The sequence below is a fragment of the Varanus komodoensis genome, unplaced genomic scaffold, assembly GCF_004798865.1.
Source record: "Varanus komodoensis strain SLA01 unplaced genomic scaffold, ASM479886v1 scaffold1, whole genome shotgun sequence".
Classification (NCBI taxonomy): Eukaryota; Metazoa; Chordata; class Lepidosauria; order Squamata; family Varanidae; genus Varanus; species Varanus komodoensis.
Window position 1 is genome coordinate 21,974,210 of NW_025335268.1, and position 14,903 is coordinate 21,989,112.

The window sequence follows — 14,903 nt, forward strand, 5'->3', positions numbered from 1 at the left end:
TTATTTGCTACCCAGCACAACAGTCCACACAGATAAATGATGCCACAGTGCAGATCAGTACATATCAAGTAGTAGTACAGGAGTTCACAGTGCAGCACTCACAGGTACCTCCAGAGGAATCCACAGTGGGGTCCCTTACAAGGTGATAATGGGCATTCAAATTTTTACTTTTTATTTGTTTATATTCCTTTTTAAAAATGTATATACATGGCTTTGTTTGAAATGTCATTGTCTAGCACTTATGCACAGGCTTCAACAAAACTAGAACAAATATCCTAATGTATCCATTTGAACATGGCATCTCTATGCTGCCTGTTCTTATATTGAAAGCACTGTAAAATCCTCAGTTCATTGCATTATAGGAGGTAAGTGTCAGTCAGTTTTGTAATACCAGTTTTTAGCTTAGAGAAGCAATTTCCCTTTCTATCTGTTATTTCCATGAAGCAGGTAAATAATTTAAAAGAGTTTGTACATCAGTGAATATGGACACTGATCCAGTACAAAGTCTATCTATGTAATACAGTAATGCTGTTTTCATGAAGAAGATGCCACCTAAGACCCATAGATGTGATACATAGATATTTTGTGATGATGCCCACAGCAATTTATCAAATTCCCAAAATTACCCATGGGCCCAAAATGTTGGCACCTCCTATAGTAGCATATCGCACAATTAGCCCAATATAGTGCCATAATTACTGAAATCTTCTGATTTGGGAAGGCTTTGAAAGTGTCTTCTGTATTGTAAGAGATCAATTCCTTCAAAACCTGATGTAAGAATTTTTTTTGTTTTTACAGTTAAATGGATTGGAGTAGGGAAATCCAGGGAGTCAATGATTCAGCTCTTCTAAAGATACAGAAGAAATGAAAGAAAAGGAAGCACACTCCATAGACTGCTTGTTCTTATATCTGTTATCCTTAGTCCAATAAACAAAGTTTTTGGAAAGTTGGACATTGTATGTAAAAGAGCTAGAGAAGATCTGGAAAAACTGTTGTTAGTGCTGTAAAGACTTTAACAACTATCAGTATCGTTAATCTTACCACTTCACAAATTCCAGAGTGTTTGTCACCATTGCCACCCATTGTCATGGTGCCACCAGAGATTTTCTTCAACTGTTTCTCCCAAAATTTATTTCAAGGTCTAAGATTGTATTAATTTAATGACCATTTGTCTTTATTGCCTCTCTGCTTTTGGTGGTCAAATTTTCCTGAAATTTTAGATGCCTAGAATGAGTAATGCAGTTTTGCACAGAATTTTACATCCCCATTTGTATTCCTAAAGCTGTTATTCCCTGTATGGCTGCTGATGTAGTGTGTGATTAAAGAAAGGGATGATTTTTTAATAATGAAGAAAGAAAATTTGTTAGTTTTTATTAAAACTAAGATGATGAGTGATAGTTTGGAATTGGTGCTTAAAATGTATCCAGTGTAACAACTTAATTTATAAATGAAAATATTGAAAACAGATTGTAGGAGTCGTATGCTCACTACTGTAAGAAGATCACCGAGTTTTTAAAAGTTACAACACTTTTGCATTGCAGCTTGTTCTTCTTCAGACCAATGATCCGTCAGTTCATTAGCCTATTGCTAAATCTATCCAGTATCAGCTATTTAAAAATGACTAGAAATAGGCTTAATAGATGTTGAATAGCTTATTCCTTGAGTATGCACATCAGATTTTGGCAGTCCAATTATGGCTGCTCTTGTCTACCTACGTAAATAGTCCCTGAAGGCAGTGTCTTATTATAAATTGATTTTTTAAAACTACCTGAATCTGTGTTAGACTGTTTGGCAAAGACAATCAGTTATGTAGCTCATGCTTGTGATTTGCAAAAGCCATTACACTGAATGCCAGTTCAACTGAGGTATAAGTAACTTTAATCTCCACTACATTCTTTAACTCTCCTAATATCATTCATGGCCTGCTCTTTCTCACAGGGCTTTTCTCTGTAAGCTAAAAAACATGTCCTTTTCTTATAGAGAAACCCTTCCATACCTTTGTTAATGTGATTATTTTTTTAAAGATGAGACAGAATTGCACATGCTACTCAATATTTGGGCATACATATATAGTATTACTGACATTTTGTTAAGAGTTAAGGCTGCTAGTTAGTCTTCTAATAGCCCATTGCCTAAATTACACTGCTAACAGCTAGAAGAATCCCCTACACATTTCTTAGTGCTGAAGTGTCTAAAAATGGAGTGTAAGCTGCTAGCATCTAGGAGTATAACAGTTTGTTAGTCCAGCTAAAGTCTGTAATGAATGAGATCATGCTTCAGAAAATGTATTTTAATAAGTTTTAGTTGCATTCCTAAGTTCTGGATGAAAAATAATTGGCAGCTCAAACTCTTACCAAAAGAGGATTTTATCATAAATTTTTGGTGGAAATTTACAAGAGGTGGGTGGGGGAGGGAAGAACTTAAAACACTTATTTTCTATGAAAATACCACTCTCACTTTCTGGGAAAGTTTGTTGTAAGTTCTAGAATGGTATCAGTAGTACATGAAAGGACAAGTGTGTCTAATTATTCTGTGCCTCATACTCGCCACAGACTGTAATCCTGTCTTTAATGTACCTTCAGTTCAACAACGTAATAACTAGCATCTCTATTGTTTTTCCCTACATGAAATGTTATTTTAAGATAAAGTTAAAAATGCAGACAATGAAAGCAAAGAATAGACACAACTATACAACAAGATTACTAAGTAAACCTATAAGGAGCAAAGGACAGTGCTTACAATCTTTATAATGGGTAAACATTTAGAACAACTAGAATAAAACTAACTTAGGTGATGCTTACCAACTGTTGAGTGAGCTTGTGTCAGTTATGTAGCAAAATCATAGGTACAAAAATATACATGTATCTACATTTAATTGGAATGTGATCAGAAGCTTAAGTTTCACATGAGATAAACCATGGCACTTAATCTCTTTCTCCCCCCCTCACTCCCCCCCTCAGAATTGGGTTTCTTGGCTTGCTTTGTATGTTGTACATAATGGTCCCCCAAATTTTATTAATCTGTTACTGTATACAGTTGCTGAAGAAAGTCTTTATGCAGGAATCAATGATTAAACTAATACTAGCATTTTCTTTAAGAAATCAGGGACTGGATTCAGAATTGTGTGAGCAGTAATCAACTCACGTGATAAGGTGTCTCTGCTTCCTCATTCTTGCACCCCTTCAAAATTCTTACCTTAAATGTCCCCAGCACCCCACAACCTTTAACTTTCTCAAGTGCCTCTAAATAACCAAAACAACCCTGTAAAACTATTTTTAAAACCCAAATGTAAGTTTATTCTTGGAAGTGCTAAATATGCTTTTGCTCTCTAATGTTTCTGACTCAAACAATACCCACTCAGATGCACTTGTTCCTGAAAAATACAGCATTAGTTTTTTCTCTCTTTTGCTTCAGTACAATATGCTGAGCTGATCATTTTTGAGCCAATAATCCACTGTTGTGCCCAGATTCATTTTCTGACTTCTGAAAACTTCAAAAAAGAACCCAACATTGAAGCTCAGAATAGTATTTACTATATTTTTTTCCTGGACATAGCTTTGATTATGGCACTTTAAAATTCTCACTGTACACATTTATCCATGGAACTTTAGATTCTGCCCCTTTTAACATTCTCACTGATAAGCTCTGTACCTGATTTTCATCTAGATTTAATTTCTAGAACTTGCATAGCATGCAGAGAACAGATTTTCTTTACTCCAGTTTTTTCTTCCTTTTCTGCCTATTTTACTAATGGTGTCCATGGTTGAGTTGTTTTGTTTTGACAGCATGTATAATGCAAGAGTGACTCATACTTCTGTATTCCAGTTGGTGGAGTGCAGAGGGCTAGTGGCCATATGTACTACTGGCCACATGCAGGGCTTTTCTTATATTCTATTTTTAAAGGTACAGTTATTTTTTTCTATTACCAATAATAATTAATAGATTTATATACACCTGAACATATTTAAGGGGTTAACAAAATGCATTATGCATAAATGCATATAATTGCTAACACATTTGTATAGAACATTAATGAAAATACTATAATTAGTTTAAACAGCACCATAATTAGAAACAAATAGACCGGCCAGCCATCACCTGGGAGACCTGAATAAAGAAATGGGTCTTTCATTGGTGCCTAAATCATGATATAGTTGATACCCCCCTGAATATGAGGGCAGAGATTCTTCCATGACTCCATCATGGAGAAGGCTTCATTCCTGGTTGCTGCAAGATGTCAATCTGTATGTGTTGGCCTAAGCAGCAAGATCTTGAAGAATTACCTTAACACTTGCATAAGTATTGATGAAGGCAATCTGATCTCATGCTGCTCAGGGTTTTAAGTAGCAACAGCAATGCCTTGTACTTGGCTCAGTAGCTAATAGCAGGTGCAATTGTGTCAAATGTGATATAAAGGTACAAGCCCAGACACTTCACTGGGCTGAATGGCTGCTACTTCCTGAAGCAGCTGCAGCTTTCAGACCAATCATAAGGATAGTGCATTAGTGTAATCTAAGCATGGGTGCATAGGCTACGGTTGCCGGTCTGAATTGGTAAAAGGCAACCTCTTGCTACAGAAGCCACTTGGACTCCTAATGACAATATTGAGCACCCTCAAACCATGTACCTGTTCTTTCTGAGGGAATGCAACCCTGTGAAAAATAAGCTGTCTTTCCAATTCCTGTAGCTAGGAAACACCCAGTCATACAATCTCCATTTTATCAGGATTCAGGCTGTTTGTCGGCTCTCATTCAATTGATCATTAAATACAGGCACTGGTTCAGATTAAGTTCAGTTTATCTCAGTTCAGAAGTTACAGAGAAACGGAGCTGGATGTCACCGGCATACGGATGGTACCTTGCCTCCAATCACCTAATGACTGCCTGTGTGGTGTAGTTTTGTTGTGTTGCAATATACATGCATTTGCTTACATGGGGAATACTCAGCATGCCATACTCAGCACACTACAAACAAGGATGAACTCCGTGTGCACCTATAGAGTCCTTTGAAAGCTGTCAAAAATTTGAGTGGAAGAAGAACTCATTTTTCTTTTGTAAAGTCTCTTACTGTGTCATCCTATTTGGCTTTGAATGATATCGCAGATGGTATAAATGAGCTTTCTTTTTTCTTAGGACTTATTCCTGTTATAACTATCACCCCTTGTGATGTATGTGGGCTTGACTGCCCGACAAAAAGGAGGAGGGCTATATGACACACACACAGGTCCTTAAGCTCTAACGACTCAGATTTTGTTAAAAGGAATGCAATTGCAGAATCAAAAGCAAATGTGCTTGCATGCATTCAAGCATTTGATCTCTCCAGCATTGTGTTGGCTTCTGCAGGCCACTGAAGCGTAAAGTAGAAGTGCCCTTGCTCTAATAGTGTTGTGTAAGAGCTCATTCCTTTACCCCTGAAAGTTTTTTTTTAAGGGCACATGTTTTATTTTTTTAATAGTCTGCTATTAAGCACTATCTTTGGACTTCTCAGAGGTGGACATGGACCATGCAACCTTCATGAATATGTGCATGGGAGGCAGGTATGAAAGAAGCACAAACTGCTGTGCTAGTTCACATTCCAAGAAAAGTTATAATAAGCACCTCATCTGATGATAGGCAACACTGATGGGGGAATTTTGGTTGGGACTTGTTAATAGTGAGGTAGAAGCAAGAAGTTAGATCACTTTCCCTTTGCTTGGCTGCATTAAATACAGACCTGGAGCATTTTGTTAGCACTCCTGCAAGTTATACTGTAGTTAAGTGACCATCTTCTCTCGAGTGTTGACTGGGAAATTAACAGTGATGCCAGTTCAACCTAACTTTTAATAAATGGGGTGAACAGATGCAGTTTAGAATGAAAAAAGAGATACAAAGTTGGTGATGTGAACTCATTTGTACCTGTATGGCACTGGAGCACTTGAACAAAAATTGAACCAGAATAGGTGTAAGGAACATTGTGGTAATAACAGCACTTGCTGGTGAAAGAGCACCTTTCTGGTGATTTATTTTTTAATGCATAGCTAGTCAATGCACTGGAGTGTTTGTGCAGAAATCCAAATGGATCTAATCAAGTAATTCCAGTGAAATTTCTAGCAAGAGCAAAGTGTAGGCATCAGTTCCAGAATTACTGCATTCGCCATTCACAGGTGAAAAACTCCTTGCAGAGTAAAACTGTATAATGATAAAGCAAATGAGGGAAACACATTCCTAAATTTTGTAAAATTAACTGCTTTTGAAAAACCCTGATGTCTGTCTAGGACAGAGAGCCTAGAGCTGTTTGTTTCTGTGAAGCCGTATGGGCTAATCTGTGCTGCACTGTTACAATTCTGAAAGGTAACATTACAATTTCCCCTGTTCTAACTATTTTACTATAATTCCATTTTCCATTTTGACACACATTTTAAAGATTTTCCATAATTAAAGTAGAATGGTTAAAATCCTTGCAGACCATCTTTTAATACGGCACACCATTTTGCTTAGCACTAGTCATAGTCCACAATATTTTTGTCAAGCAATCTTGAAAGGATGTCCATAATGTTTTCTTTTAAGCTCTGGTGAAATAACTTCTCAGACTCCCATAAATGAAGGCTTCACCTTGTCCCTCCTCTTGGTAGAAGTACTTTTCCAAGCTGCCAATGCCTCAGCAGTGGTTCTTGGGCGAAGATTATCCTCAATGCCCTCTATAATTAAAAAAAAAAAGTCGTTACAGGCCCTTCTTGAATTCAGGAAAAATTAATGAATAAAAAAGTTGGTAATCTTGAGCAGAACCATCTAATATTTCCTCTTGCCTCTCCCCAGCCCCCTCCCTGCTGATACAACTGCCCCAAACAGCCGTTGGATCATTCAGATCAATATTACCAAGTTAGGCATTAGATTATGCTCCCTTCTTGAAGATTCAGTAGACTGCCCTTTTTCGATCATGCCCTGCATAAGGCTTTTGTATCATTTTCTTGTTTCATTTCATCATTTGCTTCATTCTGTGTTTTAATTTGATTCCCAGCCCAATAATTCTCCATCAGTTATTCTGAGCTCATAAATCCTATCTGAATCTCAGCCAGATTGCAGAAGAGCAGCTGCATAGCTTGGACTGTTAAGATGGTTGATCTTTGCCTGGAGCCACTAAAAATTGTACCAAGCTCTTCCTTGGGGAGGAAAAATACATGGATCAGTCCAGCACTTTAGCTGCAGCCACTCGACTGCTGGAAAAACATAATGGACAGAGGTTGTGTATGCTTCTAAAAAGAACTGTTATTATGACTCTTTTTCTCATTGAATAAAAGATACACACACAGTGTCATAATGCTTGCTGATTCCTATGCTTGCCGATTCCACAGTTTGAAAAAAGTGTTACCATGTAGTTTAGGGGATTGTTGGGAGTTTGCTTGTTTTTGAGAGATGTAAGCTTCCTTTTGCCCAGGGAACTTTGGATCCAGACCTATATATTTTCATAGCAGGACAAAGAAAGTGCAAGCTTATCTTCTGGAAAGGACGAGGAGGAATTCTTCAACTCTGTAGCCAATTGTAAGGGGAAAGGCTTTCTGCCAAAATATTAGAGCAAGGATTATCTGATGGAAGCCTGTTAATCCATGGTCTAATGGCTTTACTTGATTTGTGAAGCAAAGTTGAAGAAGGCTTTCATACTAATTTTAATTGCTTGTACAGTTTAAGAGTGTAAGAATTAGGTGTTGGAACAAACAAAACCCTTTAAATGCCATGTGAAACTTTAGTATAGCTACATGCAGTGGTGCTGTTGGGGGCTCGTTCTTGGTTTGTTCTGATATTTACTCTGGTCAGTTCCAAGTGGAAAATGAGGTTACTGGCTCCCTTCCAAGTTATGATGAAGCCTGTAATGTGCATCCATGTCTTATATAAAATGTTTTTATAAAGTAAATAGAAAAGGTAAAGGGTTTTTTTTAACCCCAACCTACTGGCTATCTTTTCAATTATTCCTTACAAATGAAGTTACTAGCTTTGACTATAGTCTGTGTAATGTTGAAAGGTTCTGTTGGCCTTTTTATTGCAACAGATAAATATATAAGTGACCATGTCAATCAATGCATAATTTTTAATAACACTAGGAGCTTTCCTAACAAAATATGAATTGCAGATATTAAATGGCTGTGCTTTACCCACCTGACTTGTAACATGGCAATGTGAATGCTTCTCTATATGTGGTTTGTGTATACCAATCATGGACTCTCTTCTTCATCCTTTGGTAATGGATATACTGCTTCAGAACTAAATAGTCATACTCATGGTGATGTACAGTTTCATGTTTTACTGGAACTGGTTGCAGTCTTGTAAAAGGTCTAAATGCAAAGCATAAATAGTTTAATAATCTCATGTTGACAACTGGCTTCATAACACATGAACACATATCAGCCAAGTATCAGGATGCTTATTCAAATATCCTGTTGAAATAGACCCCTCAGCTATAATCCAAATGTAGTCTAATAGGCATTAGCAGCATGACAGCTTAGAGTGAGAGTTTAATAATAAACTATTGTTCTTCAACTGGCCCTATCAGGTTCTTCAAATAGGGCAAATGAGGCTGTGGATCTTGTAGGTAATCTGTATAAACTGCATTGACTTATTCTACTGTAGAAGCCTACTGTAACATACAATAAATCTCTTCCAATATTCACTAGAGGGTGTGTGGCTGTCTTGTGTTTTTGTGTGTATGAGGGTTGTTGCTTTATATTAAGGGTCTTCCTGAGACATTTTTATTTGAACCTCCAGTATTACATACAATTACACAGTGGCCTGCATTTCTGACCAGTAATAAATGAAGGTGTGGCTCTGCATATGAGAGGTAAAGATGTCTGTTCAAATGGAGACATTAATCCTGTCTAACCATTAGGGTACATTTTCTTCTTTTCTCTGAGATCCTCCACTTTCTTGTGGTCAGCAACTGAAATTAGGTGGATTGTTCACGTTTTGTCAACTTAACCAGTTCTAGACCTGAGCAGGTCCTGGGAAGGAGGAGGTGTGGAGGGCCGCCAGTAGCGCCACCAAAGCCTACCCCATGCTGCCTTTCCAGCCCCACTCAGGACTTTGTGGAGATTTAAGGGGACTCTTGCTGTGCATTCATCTAGCCTTGTAGGGAGAAAAGTAGTTGTCAGGCAAAGGTCTTTGTAAGCATTTTGCCATTTTTGTTCTTCCTTTTAAATCAAAATGCCATGCAACTTTCCTTTCCTTTCCTTTCCTTTCCTTTCCTTTCCTTTCCTTTCCTTTCCTTGCTACAATTCTGCACCTGAAGTTTTTCACAATACCCACCTAATGTGTGCAAATCAAACAACCTCAGGTAATATTGGGATTCTTCTCATAACAGAATAAGGATCCTGGACAGCAGATAGTTAGCTAGATGATAGTGCTATCAAGTAGTTAAAAATACAAGGAAGGACATTTGGGATCAGATAAGGGAGTGAGCTGCAGGGCAAACAGGAAAAAATGGTGTGTCTTCTGCCTTCACAATGATTTCTAAGCTGAGGCTTTAAAAGGCCATATGCAGAACATTCTAGGTATTTGCTTGTTTTTGACAATTTGTCTTAAACCATTAGAACACCTAAAGGGTGATGAGCTGTACAAAATATTTTCTTACCTTGGCTGCCCTTCAGGAGGATATTCAATATGAAGTCGTGCCAGTTGCCCTGGATGGTAACCAAGCACATCCTTTCCCTGATGATGAATAATTCTGGTTAAAAAAATAAAGCATTGTCAGAATTCCATACTTCAAATACTTTTGCTTAAACTGGGTGTTCACGTTGCATGTTAAATTAAAAGCAAATTCCACATATGTTTCCCAACTGTAGTTTTCAAATATCTATAAACAAACAAAATTCAGTTCTTTAACTTTTGTAGGACTCACACAAGTAGAGTGGAAATATGTGAAATACTATGGCAAAATCATAGGTTATTATCCTTCTGTCAGGTGAGGTATCTGGTTGCCTGTGTCAGTTGGCACAATTTGCATTAAATGCCAGTTCACTCATTTGTGTCATAAAGCAAGTTTTCTCATGCAATGATTAAGGGAGGATTTTTTTTTTTTCAGTTCTTAACACTGGAAATCTTGCTTTAGCTGAGTTTCATTTTTTTACATTTTTTGCATTTTTAGTTGAGCTTGTAATTTTTTTAAGGGCACGATTCAATACCCTCTGTGCTAAATGCACACAAATCTCTGCTTGAAGACTTGCATGCATCTGATGCAGGGACCAAAGCATGACAGTGGTGATCTCACTCATCGCGTGCCTTGTGCCCTGCATTTCCTCTAGGTAGACATCTTGGGTCATCTAGCCAAAGCACTGTGGGGAAGGAAAGACAGAAGCTGGGGTTGGGGTTACACAGGATCTGGGAAACATGGCCGAAACTCGGAAAAATCCTATGGGTCCTCCAATGAATGTCAGGAAGCCATAGGATTACAACCAGTTGTTGTAACCTGGTCTGGGTGCTATGCATTCAATGGAAGAATAGAATGTTAATTGTCTGAAATACTTAAATACTAACTACTGGATTATATTGGGTTGACTGAACGGCATCATAGATATACAGCAATACAATACCACCACATTCAATTATGGTGTCTGATTATCCCTTCTTCCTGCATCTCTGCCACACAAGTACAAACACTGCTTTCCATAACTGCAATGACAATACGCATCCTTACAATTATGATGCATTTTGTTTCATCTTCATTAGCGACAACTAAGCCTGTAACTAAGTCTGTTTATGCATAACTGAAATAATAGCTCATTCATCTGTTTACCGCAGCTGCTCTTCCTTCTTTCTCTGTTTCCTCTGTGGTGAATTTTAGGCGGTCAATGCCTCTGGCTAGGGACACATCCTCTTTGCCATGTGTTGGTAATTAAGGTGGCAATTGACTCATGGGCCACAGCAATCTGGATTCTGAGATGGGGGATGAAGGAGAGGAGGTGGAGGGAATGTAGGAACATGGAGCTTAAGACTTTGAGATGATAGAAGTGCTGCTTTCTCACAGCCACTCTTCCCAAGCACTCAGGCAGGCTCCGAGAATAGGTAAGATGCACAGGTGTCAGGTGGGAACATGGGAGAGGAGCTGTCAGGCTGATCTGGTATGACTCTTTGACCCCATGATGTGGCGTCAGGAAAGGTGAGAATGCCAACTAGAGGATAGGCTTATCAAAAAGAGGCAGGGTCACTGCCAAAAGGCCCTTCAGAAGGGATCAGGCCCAGAATTACTCAGAAGGAGAGTTTCCAGAAGTAGTTGTTTAGATTGGGTTCAACAAACTGCTCTGTGCATGCACAGAGATAATTTCTGTGAGGGGGTGCATTTGTTGGGTATTCTTTGTTAATGAAGCACTTTTGCAAAGAAATGGTTTGTTGCCTTGAATGTGTGAAGGAAGGAAAACTTGGCACACTACACTATGTAAAGAGTCATGCACATTCATGGCTCTGTGCAAATAAGAATAGTATAAGCAGCCAAATGATATTCACCTTCACTTGGATATAAATACAATTTTATCTGAGTAAATACACTTTTGTATTAGTCATCATTTCATTTTCTTTTCTGCCAGCATATGTATTCCCTGAACAGAGTCTTGCCAGAAAAAATACAGGGGTGAGGCATTTTTGTTCAATCTTTCTTCCCTTTTCAGTGCCGTGTTTGTCTCCTCTCACTGTTACTCAGGTCCTCCCCAGCTCTCCTCTCCTGGTTTTGGGAATAGCATGGGGGACTGCTTTCCCTGTACTCCACCCACAGCTTTCCTCTGCAGGATCAGAAGCCTTCAACAGGCAGAAGGAGCCATCTGTCCTCAGCAGGCAGATTCTGGATCCAACCCACTGTATTCATTGCAATGTTGTAGAATGCTAGGAGTCCTTAGACCTGTATAAGATCACTATAGTTTTCTCAAGGTCTCTTATAGCTTCAAGTATTCAGTATTTAGTATGAAGTTTAAGTGTGTTTACATTCATTTTTAAGTCTATTTTTGGTTATTGGAAAATTCTTCTCATCACAAGGCCTTCTATTTGCAGTTTTCAAACTTCACAAAGTGATGTTCTGAAATATTGGGTTTGATCCTAATTTGATCTACATGTGATGCATGGAAATGGCAGTAACTTGAAGCTCTACACTCAGAATTTGTCATGCTGTCTGGGCTGAACGTTCTGTTTGCCATGTTCTTACAAAATCTTTTATCAAACAGGAATTATTCTGCTGTCTGAACCAATTCTTGAGGTGTTTTGTTTGTTTGATACTTTACCCTGGAGGAATTTCTGGTGCTGGATCTATAAACTGCCGTAATCTTATTGCTGCAACATGTCCTGCCATTAGAATCTATCAAAAATAATAGAATATTATTATTCCAGTATTTTTCAAAACATGAAATCAAGCTTATAATGAATATTTATACATGAGTAAATTTCAAATACAGGCAAAACATGCAAAATTATAATAAAGGGGGAAATTGTTTTTCTGTCCTCCGCCCTTTTCTTCTCCTGAATTTCTGAAAGTGTTCTTATATTGAAAGTTCTTCTGGTGTGTTCTACCTCTGTGTTACTTGATAAACATTGAAATATGTGTAAGTAGAAATACATGAGATCAGCATCTTATGTTTCTAGTAAATGTTTATCAGTTTAGATAGAATAACTTCAGTAGGGCATTGATCTCTAGTTTTACTTACTCTTCCTCAAACTAATATGCAGAGACTAGTCTGAAACTTTTTGCGATTTGTTCTAAATGGATGTCTATTGCCCCAACCATATATACTTGGTAAGTTTTATGTTTACATTTCTGCTGGTTTCCAAACTTGACTGTTCACTTTCTTTACCATAGGAGCAATTGGATCCCATCACAACTCTGTTATTCTTTTCCCATCTCCAGCATTTTTTTCTAGGCAACTGTATCTTTGCCTGCTAGTCTTGCCGCCAGGATTCAAAGAGCCATACAAAATGTTCATGAGCTCAAAGAGTTTTTAGAATTCTTTGTATCAACAGCAGCTCCTGAGATCCCAAAGCAAACATCTCTGAAAAGGGGAGAGGCATTTCAAAAGTGGTTTATAATTCAGTTTGTTGGCTTGTTCAAAGCAAAACGCCTATTGGTCTTTCTCAAGTTCTAAATTTTAAATTTTCTTTGAGTTCCAGTCTTTATCTTTTCCAAATATCTCTTGCTGCCTTGTTAAATGTTTCTAAGAATATCTAGATTTTGAGGATTTAGAAATTACATAACGTACTGGATCCTTTTATTTATATTGTAATTTGCCAGTATTCAGTTGAAGAATGAGTCATGGCTAGACTGTACAAATGTTGACTTGCTAGTGTTTGGAAAATATTATAGATTACGTTGCCTGTTGACCACATTGGTGAGTCATGTTTTGGCCACTCCATGGCAACCTTCATGCTGGCAAATGTTTAAATCTTGCAGTGGCATGAGACAGAGGCTGAGCTGAGGGAAATTCTAGATCTCTGCCCTAAATAAATAAGAGCTGCTTCCAATGTTGTGCCTAAATAAGGATCTGCATGGTCTTCAATGAATTTATGTATTTCCAATAGTCAAAGTTATTTGGACAATCTACAATGAAATGTTGCTGCTCTATACTGGATACAGTCTTTCAAAAAGTAGTACCAATTTAAAACTAATTAATATGAATACTTTCCCCCAAATTCATTGACTTGATACTAGGATCCTCCTTCCATTGATGGAAAATTCCTCACAGGAAAAGTCTGTGCCTGATTTTTCAGGGATTGCCTTCCACTGTTCTCCTGTACCACACTCACCCTGTTCAGCAGGGTTGCTTGACCTTCTGTAGAGCATTTTCAGGTGAATGGAGAGGGGCTGCCAGAGGGAAGAGGGAACAAGGAAGGAATGTTGCACCTTCAGAAAGCTGGATGAAACCCGTCCTTATTAACTCTGCCATCTTAACTGTTGTTTGCAGTGCAGCCATAGCCTACAAAATCTTTTCAAGTCATGTTATTTTAGTCAACCTTGGAACATGTTGCAGGATGGTGTTTTAAATATGACAACTCTGATCAAATACACACACAGTGTGAGCTGTTGAGATCTGCTGTTATATTTACCAACATTTTCATATTCCTGTCAGCCAGTTATACTCAACTGTTGTCTTCATAATTGTCAGTAATGCCATCAAAGCTTTCATTTCCCCTTCATGCCACATATCAACATTTCTGATTTAGTTTTTTAACCTTTTCTCTCTAAATTCAGTACAGCTTATTGATTTTTACCCTCTAGTATGATCAGCTGTAGGTACTAAGATTCAACTTTGTAGAAGTAAATGCTGTGCTACATGAATTCAGGTCTGTAACAGCCATATTATGAACTTTGAGCATGAAGATGGTGCATTTGAGATGTTGTAGATTTTACCCAAATACTCTTAGTACACTTTATAAAACATTGATGTGATGATCATTTGCTTGAAGATAGAAAGTGATATTCAGTTAACTCATACCACTGAAAAACAACTTTCATCAGCAAATTGAAGACACTTGCATCCTCATAGCCTTCAAAATCTACTTCTGATGTTTGGGGAGCTTCTGCAGCAAGTTTGGGGGGGGGGGCAGGGGAGAGAAGGAAGCCATTGCCCAAGTGAGAATTGGTGTGTACCGCACTGGGTTTTGCCCTAATTTCTTATTAGTATGCTCCATCAGTTTGTATTGAGAATACAGTACACAGCTCTTAGGCACATTGCGACTATATGAGAAACAAATGAATAGTCCTTAACTTCCCTGTGTGAGTGTCAGTGTGTTTATCTTAGTACCAAAACTTGCTTAACAACTTTTAAGAGAGGTTGGAATATAAGAAGCATTTAAAGCATTTTTACCCACACTTCAGTGGAAAAGACTCTCAGAGTGGCTTAGAGATCAATAATCCCCCCCTCTCTTTCTGTGTGTGTGTGTGTGTGTGTGTGTGTGTGTGTGTGT

The 14,903-nt window shown here is 38.0% G+C and overlaps 2 protein-coding genes across 3 annotated transcripts in view; one reads left to right on the forward strand and one right to left on the reverse strand.

The window, feature by feature from the left end:
- ADSS2 (adenylosuccinate synthase 2) overlaps nt 1–8,640 on the forward strand; it is a 42,961-nt gene extending 34,321 nt beyond the window's left edge. For both annotated transcript variants that reach the window (XM_044419410.1, XM_044419415.1), the window contains one exon: nt 799–8,640. In XM_044419410.1, the coding sequence (XP_044275345.1) occupies nt 799–851 (53 nt within the window). In that variant the 3' untranslated portion in view covers nt 852–8,640. The remainder of the gene's footprint in view (nt 1–798) is intronic.
- CUNH1orf100 (chromosome unknown C1orf100 homolog) lies at nt 6,564–12,513 on the reverse strand. The gene is made up of 4 exons (XM_044419430.1): nt 12,230–12,513; nt 9,598–9,690; nt 8,130–8,305; nt 6,564–6,676 (listed from the first exon to the last, which is right to left on the reverse strand). The coding sequence occupies exons 1-4, from the start codon at nt 12,295–12,297 to the stop codon at nt 6,564–6,566; spliced, it is 450 nt and encodes a 149-aa protein (XP_044275365.1). The 5' UTR covers nt 12,298–12,513.
- Nucleotides 12,514–14,903: the final 2,390 nt, after the last annotated feature.

Coding starts and splice junctions, on each gene's coding strand:
- CUNH1orf100 (XM_044419430.1), bottom strand. CDS start 12,297: ATGGCAGGACATGTTGCAGCAATAAGATTACGGCAGTTTATAGATCCA. Junction 8,306..9,597: donor CCTCCTGAAGGGCAGCCAAG/GTAAGAAAATAT, acceptor CTTTGCATTTAG/ACCTTTTACAAGACTGCAAC. Junction 6,677..8,129: donor ATTGCCATGTTACAAGTCAG/GTGGGTAAAGCA, acceptor TTTTAATTATAG/AGGGCATTGAGGATAATCTT.